General features: G+C 35.4%; 1 protein-coding gene across 1 annotated transcript in view; it reads left to right on the top strand.

Annotated features, from left to right (window-relative positions):
- Positions 1-3,526: 3,526 nt before the first annotated feature.
- LOC137643013 (piggyBac transposable element-derived protein 3-like) overlaps positions 3,527-8,495 on the top strand; it is a 7,312-nt gene continuing 2,343 nt past the window's right edge. The window contains exons 1-4 of the mRNA XM_068375868.1: positions 3,527-3,666; positions 4,480-4,566; positions 5,586-6,403; positions 6,840-7,313. Of these exons, the coding sequence (XP_068231969.1) occupies positions 3,527-3,666; positions 4,480-4,566; positions 5,586-6,403; positions 6,840-7,313 (1,519 nt within the window). The remainder of the gene's footprint in view (positions 3,667-4,479; positions 4,567-5,585; positions 6,404-6,839; positions 7,314-8,495) is intronic.

The following is an 8,495-nucleotide window of genomic DNA, read 5'->3' as shown; positions in this document are numbered from 1 at the left end:
AGTGTTCCATCTAACGTAGTCTTTCTTCATCTTTTATAGCTATAACAGAGCCCTCTCTCTTTTTTATGGTTATATGCTTCTTCTTTGCTCCAGTAGTGATTTTATTGATGATTCTATGAGGTATTCTTGCACCATATCTACTTCCTGAATTCAAAGCTTGGTCAGTCTCATATGCTTTACTGTCTAAATATTCTCTCCAGTCCCTCCTTGCGTTTCTTTCGACCTCACTATCAATACTCAAATACTTACCATATAAATTCCACTACTTCCTTTAATTTTTCAGCAATCAATGTCTGTCTTTGTCTACTTTTTCTAGTATTACATGTATAATATGATATCTATGGCTTTTCCTAGAAACTCCGTGTCCCAAAACCTCACTACCAGCCGTCTGATATATTTTCTTATTATCATACCACTCTTCATTAACTTTCTGCTCTTCGTCACTTAAAATCTCTAAGACTGCAAATCGATTCCTACATTCAATTTTAGATGGTTCTCTGTGCTTTTCTTCCAGAAGCGTATTGTTATCAAACCTTGGTATTTTATCTTCCTATCTGTTGGGTGCTTTCAGTCTTCATTTCATTGTAGTAATGAGGAGCTGGAGATCATTAAGAATATCTTCACAACTAAACCTTTTTACATTTCTCAAAGTTCTCCTTCTCCCTTTATTAATGGTAATTTGATCTATTTTCTTTCTGTAATTGTCACATGGTGAAGTCCTTATAAAATTTTGGATGTTCTTGTGCTGGTAAAAAGTACCTCCAACAAAAAGATTGGTTGTTGAAAAGCAGCTTATGAAATGTGTTCCATTCTCATTTGCAACTTCACATATCTATTAATTGAAATACAATTCTCTTTGCAAAATGGATTAATTATTGTTTGATATGATCATTTTATATTTGCAGCTGTTAAACTAAATAGACAGTTAAGAAGATTGAGGGACTTACACAAGAAAAAATAGTAAAACCAATTTTGAGCATTTAAACATTGATAATACATATATCTCAAAATCTTGAATTACATAACTCCTACTTTATAGCCATAAGAAGAGCTAGAGTGTTCAATTTATGTGTCATAGCAAAAATAGGAACGTAGATGAACAGCCCAGTGCAAAAATTTATATACTTACTAAAAGGAAATTAGTAAATTTATCAGACCAGGAAACAAGACATAATTGAAAAATTATAATCCCTTTTGTCAGACAGCTTAAGCAAAAACGATCATCTTTTCACCTTTTTGATAGTGGTATATATATTTTTTTTTTAAATAATTTTACGACCCATTCAATACTATTAACAGTAACAAGGAAGTAGAAGGGCAGCATGAAATAACTAAAGTGCTTCTAAAGTCCACTAACCCTTATTCCCTTTTCATCATGAATCATTTGGTAGCTGTCTAAGTGAAAAACGTAAATATGGATACAGTGCATATTTGTATGAATCGAAACAGTAACCTGTGACGTCTACCACATAACATCGTATTTATATTGAACTTTCTGCAAGAGCAGATAGGATAGAATTTTGGCAAGAAATTATTGCACCAATAACCACCCAAAAATTACCCTGAAACATCTGCCGATAAATAAATTGTTTCTAGAATTTAATATAATGGTTTATTATGATATGTTACCAAATAGAGCATATTATCCATATTTCATTAACCTTCTAGTAATTGCAAGACGTTCTAAAACTGGTATGCCTTCTATTGTCAGTGTTTAATATTTTTCATAAAATATATTAACTCACTCGATAAATAATCAAATGTGTTTGGCTTATTCTGAGGTAATGAAAACATTTGTGTTCAAAATCTTACAGTTTCGGAAAATTAATTGAAATGGACTAGATTGAACCAAAATACTGACTTTCTGCAACACCGCCTTCTTCAACTTGATAACTTTCATAGTAGAATTATTCAGAAGTTTTGTCCGTGCAAGTTTGAATGTCCGCGTTTGCCTGTGTTGTGTAACAGATTTCAATCTGTAGGTTCTTTTCATGTGACAGGAAAATCATTCAATAACTACAAGTTAACCATAAACTTTCATTATGTGTGAGCCTAGCCTTTGTGTGGATAATGAAAGAATATTAAAGAATATGAAAGAATGATGGTAAGATGAGTAGATAAATTATGGATCGTAAAATTATAAGGTAGCTGAGCGATACGTAAAGAAGAGATAAAACTATACATCATGTCTATCACACACGCTCGTGTACAGTAATGGAATTTGTATTTGTTGTATATTATCATCATCACTATCCACTAGTACTGATAACCTGTCTATTCCTGTATGTACTTAAATCCTTTTGTTTAACCATTTGTGCCATTCTTGCTCAGTGCTGATTGTACTCATACTCATGCTGTGTCAAAAAGAAGTCTGTTGCAATTACGTCATCCCTTATTTATCACCTAACTGCTTGCTCGCATATTGGTGACCAGCAAAGTGACCATCTCCCTCTGGCCTTTTCCTCTCACTGCCTATCTTATTGTTTGATGATGCCGCCTACTGACACTGACTCTAATACCACCGGCACATCACTGAAACTACCGTCCTTCGAGAGCGGAGAAGCGTTTGCCTAGTTTCAGTGTGCTGAAGTCTAGTATAAACATCAAGGGCGTGACTCAGTCAAGAACCAAAACAGATTAAGTTCTGGCTGCTATCCGCGAGGATACTTTCCAGGAAATATCCAATTTGCTGTCCGAGCATGGAAACACGCCAATAACATACTACGCCCTCAAATCTTACCTCCTGAAGCAGTACTCACCATCATCAGCTATCCTCATAGCGAAACCTTATTCAGCTTTCTCAACAATCATTGGAGAACCAAAAAGCTTCTCTTGCCCTCAAGAAATGACCAATATCACTTGCCTACACCCTGCCACAGATGACTCTCGTCTAGAAATAATTCTACTTCCCCCCGTTTGGGTACTGCGCATACCCAAACCTGTACCTGCTGCTATTCCGGATGTGGATATTTTGCCTATGAAGGACCTGATGACCAAAGTCAACCCCATGGAGGACAGTTAGGATAATTCACCTGAAATAATAGTCAAGAAAAGACTATCTTTTCATGCAACCTATATCAGTTTTATCTGACACATAAATATCATACAAAATATAATCTACATTATTTAGAAAGGAAGTTTCTTCACAATATTATATAATTTTCTTTTTTTATAATTCAGTTCTTGAACTAATATGAAAATGTTGACAAATAAAATTTCCTTTAGTGTTAGTGTGTACTTAATAGAAAATCTTTAATGTATTTGCAAAATAATATGTATCTACTATCATAAAAAGGAGCTATAACAAATTCATATCATAGTGCTGGGAACGACAATATGAAAAACAAAAATTTAATCACGAAGGGGAATTGTAATTACATATGTCCTTGAAAGGGAAATAGAATGTCCATTTCGTCAGGATTGGAGGCGTTAATGGAGGTAAAAAATGTGGTGAACCTTCCAGAGCTCCATCAACGACTCCACTGCTGATGAATTGGACAACTGTTCCACCTTGACTGAAGCCGACATGAATACGGTAGGATACAGACGCCCACCCCATGACGTGCCGGATCAGCAACAAAGCCGCCCATCACCCACATATACCATACCTCTCTTACGTCCTAACCAACGACCTCTCCAGCCACTCACTGATGCCCAACAGCTGCAGTTAGGCTATTACTAATCCAAATTCAGAGCTGCTGTGAAGAAGTGTGTAAATGGTTTTAAATGCCCAAAAAGCATGTAAGTAGGCCATCGCTTGTGGCAGTGGCCTCTTCTATCACTAAACCTTTTCCTTTATCATCAAACAGATATGGGTATGTAATTTTTGAATGAAACGTATGCTTGACGTTCTCTTCTGCCAAGGCCACATTCCAGGACACATCGTAGTCTGTCTAAGTGACCCGACACCCATGATATCCACCCACAGTTATGAATCCATCACATTATGTGTTTGAAAGTTTCCTATTACTGATATCACATTGCAAATCCTATGTGCAGATATCTTATCACATTTCTACCTCCTGGTCAATGTACATCACCGACGGTTGGTCAACGCTGATTCGTACACCTTGAAGCCTCTCCAACTCGCTCCTCAGACCTAGTTCTCTACATCAGCGCCCCCACGAATTCCTACCCCCACCTCCTCACATTATACACCAAAGTTTTCAGCACAGAACTTCGTCAAACGCCCACAGTTGCGGCAAAACATGGTATTTACCACCATATCAATACGACGAACCCTCCAGTTTTTTCCAGATTCAGATGTCGAACACCGGATCATTTAGCCACTAAAAAAACGTTCGCTGAAATGGAAAAAATGGGTATGGATTCAAACTCATGGTCGTCCAGAAGAAATATGGCTCTCTGCACCTATGAATCATTGTGTTGGAATTTTCTTGCCCTTCTTGCTTGGAGTGGCTTGTATTTATACATATACTGTGTCAAAATAAAGTTTGTTGCAATTACCCTATGTCTCAGTTATATCCTAACTGCTCGCTTGCAAAAAACTAACTTAGAAGAGTTTATGACTCAGAAGTGTCAAGAAGTAAAAAAGGAAGGCCATCGGTAATTTGAGAATATGATATGATAAATGCATTGGAAAATAAGGATATTGATACCCAAAAAGAGGACAAATGAATACGAAATTGGTGTGAATATTGCAGTGTGTGTTGTGGAAGCAAAACAACCTAAGGTTTTCATTTCAAATTTATTGATTAATTGATAAATGAAGCAGACTTGTATTTCTTCGTTGTGTTGGATCTCAAGCATTTGTCCCCTATTAGTGAAGAGCATCAGAGGGTTTCACGCAAATCATTTCTTGAATCAATTCACTGGGTAAAGCTGGAAACCCCGTATGAATGTCATGTTAATTCACCTGAAATAGTTGTCAAGAAAAGAGTAGCATCTCTTGCAACATTAATGAGTTTTACCTAAGACATAAATGCCATGCGAAATATATTCTATATTATTCAAATATTAAGGTACTTTATAATGCTATGTTATTTTTGTTTTTTTACTTCAGTTCTTGAACCAAAATGTAAAGGTTGACAAATAAAATTGTTTATACTTTAAGTGTAATATTGATAGATAATCTTTAACCCATTTCAGCTCTGTGGTACATATATGGCACATTAAGAACATGATGCAATATTGCATCATACGTCGCTCTGGGCTACGTCAAGCCTGAAAAAGTGTATTGGGAATGCACACCAAACCTGCTACGACATGTTCATATGAGTACAGTCCCTCAAAGCTGCCAGTCTGTGCTCTGCTGTCACCTTGAAAAGAAGTGCAGCTGTTCTCTGCCCAAAACAATGGCTTCCAGAACAAAGTAAGTATATTTTGCACATTTCTTTGATAAATATGTTCTTTTGGTAATTGCATATGTTGGACAAGTAATAAACTGACCTCTCTATTTAACTTTCATATTTGTCTAATCCATTCTTTTTTCTGCATATCATTTTATATTTGCTGTGCCATATATGGTTCGCTAAGCTAATGCAGGTACATTTTCTGTGTACACATATTTTATGAATATCGAATTTGTAGCATATTCTAAATCCAATTCATGTTTCATATTTCAGATCCCTGACTATTCATGACATTTTAGCTATATTAGAAGAAGACGATAATCATGTAAAAGTTTACATTGAGCCTACAGGTACGGGCCTATTGACTGATGAAAACTCTGCTGATGAAGACGATAGTGGATTGATAGATAATTTGTCCGGCAGACAACTGACTGGTAATGCTGAAGCTGTTTTCCATGATGGACGACGTACAAATGAAGATAATTGTGAGCCTCAACTGAGTGGTAATGATGAAGCTGTTTCCCCCGACGAACGTCGTACTGCTGAAGATGATGGTGCGGCTCATAGTTCTTCACCTATAAATAGCTATGAGACTCCCAAATGGAGTCTTGGCACTTATCTCACACCTGGTGACTGTATGTTTCCCGAGGCAAATTATGCAAAATATAGGGATTTTACTCCAAGTGAACTTTTCGAACTATTTTTTGATGATGATATGTGGAATATGTTAGTGGATCAGACAACTATCTATGCAACTCTCAAAGGTGAAACAGACTTCTTGGTAACCAAAGGTGAAATGAAAGTGTTCATTGGAATTTTGATAGTGTCTGGCATCGTTCCTGTATCTTCTCGGAGGATGTTTTGGAGAAATTCATCTGTGACAAGAAATGAAACTGTTTATCAAGCAATGAGAAGAAGAAGATTTGAAAAAAACATGCAATTCATTAATTTTTCTGATAATTCTAAATTAGATACAACTGACAAATATGTCAAAGTTCGTCCACTTGTTAGACATCTAACAAAGAAATTCATTGAGCATTTTCAACCCGTGAAGTCACTCTCTCATGATGAAGCAATGGTCGAATATTATGGTAAGCATGGGTGTAAATAGTGCATCAGAATGAAACCAATTAGATTTGGCTATAAAGTTTGGTGTCTAAATTCAGACGATGGTTATCTAGTCACCTTTGATCTTTATTAAGGGTGTACCTATGAAGGAAATGAAGTGAACGAGAAGGTATTTGGCAAATGTGCTGCTACAGTCTTGAAAAACATTGATTCATTGTCAAAAGATAAACGGTCACTTCCATATGATATATATTTTGATTATCTCTTCACTTCATTTCAAATTCTCATAGAACTGAAGGACAGAAATTATGGTGCTACAGGGACAATAAGAGCAAACAGGTGTAAACACTGTCCTCTGAAATCAGTTGATTCTATAAAAAAAACAAAAGAGAGGAACGGCAGAGTTCGCTACAGACAAGGTGAATAAAATAATGGTATGTAGATGGATGTATAATGCAGTCGTATCAGTGGCATCAACAGTCCATACAAACAATGCCTCAAGCAAAGTAAGAAGGTACTCACAGAGCGAGAAAAAGAATGTAGAAGCTGACTGCCCAAAGATAGTCCAAGAATATAATCAACATATGGGAGGAACTGATAGGCAGAACCAAAATGTAAACAAATATCGTATTGGTATTCGAGGGAAAAAGTGGTATTGGTGTATATTTACTTGGCTGATTGATGTAACAGAACAAAATGCTTGGTTGTTGCATAAGAAGTCTGGCTGGGGATTGTCACAGTTTGAATTCAAGGAACATATCGCTCAGACATATCTTACTCGGATTGGTACACCACCGAAGGGAGCTGGGAGACCGCCATCCTGCTCAACAAAGGGTGACAAACGAGTGTTAGAAGATATTCGTTTTGATGGATTAGAACATTATCTTGTGGAAACACAAGATAACAAAAGAAGAAGAAGTGCTGGGGAAGGATGTAAGAAAAGACCTTCCAGTCAGTGTAGCAAATGCAATGTAGGACTCTGCTTGGCATGTAATCATTCATTTCATACTAAATAATGATGATGTGTTCTAAGTATTTACATTCTGATCAATATTGTATTTTTTTACCTGTTAAATGCAAGGGAAACTTGAAGATATATGTATTTCAACACAATTTGATTCTGAATAGGAATTTAGTAGGTCACTCTAAGGTTCAAATGTTTGTTTTAGTTGGAAATTTTACAGAATTTAGCATCATCTTGCTAAAAATCTTAGAGGTTATGTATCATTGATCATTTTAGATTTGTTATACCCTAAAACTGTAAAATAAATTATCAATTTCAAATAAATAAGTGCATTTCGGATAGAACCGTTTTTTTTTCTTTCAACACAAAAAATTATACTTGAATGTGCTCACTGGTACATATATGGCACATCGTATTCTAGAAGTATTATTGCAGAGAAATGTCAACCAAGACGTTTCCCTAATCATTTAGGAAGAACAAACACAAAAAATGTTGAGTAAGATGAAATTGCAAAAAAAAAAAAAAAAAAAAAAATTGGAGCTGAAATGGGTTAATATATTTGCGAAATAATGTGTCTACTATCCAAAAAGGGACCTAAAGTATACCAAATTCATATCATAGTGTTTGGAACGACGATGTAAAAAAGTGTTTTGAATCACGGAGGGGAGTTGTAATTACATTTGTTTTTGAAAGGGAAGTAGAATTTCCAAATGGTAATGCTATTATTTTATCATTCACTCTACAAAATTGAATTGCTACTCTTTATGGGGAAAATCACTTAGTTTGTTATTTTTTTTTAACTCTACTATTGTCTTTTCTCCTACAAAGTTACAAATAATGGCTGAAGTATTATTATTATTATTATTATTATTATTATTATTAACTCCGTCAATGTTATATAACTTTGACGGTTTAATTATTTATATTCTTATTTATGTGCGTTTCCATCTCACTATAGACAAATAAATCAAACCACTCAAAAGGATATTTACGACATTTTTACCATGGAACGATCTTAGGGCATAGATGATCACATTAAGTTCTGAAGATGATCCGGATCCGGATTCTGGAACCCAGTTAGCATTTTTCACCATTTTCAAGATAACCTCAAAACAAATTGACTTATTTTGAGGAAATCTACAGCACAGATA

Source organism: Palaemon carinicauda, chromosome 6 (genome assembly GCF_036898095.1).
Source record: "Palaemon carinicauda isolate YSFRI2023 chromosome 6, ASM3689809v2, whole genome shotgun sequence".
NCBI lineage: Eukaryota > Metazoa > Arthropoda > Malacostraca > Decapoda > Palaemonidae > Palaemon > Palaemon carinicauda.
Note: the sequence above shows the minus strand (reverse complement) of the source record. Positions and strands in the feature narration are given on the sequence as shown.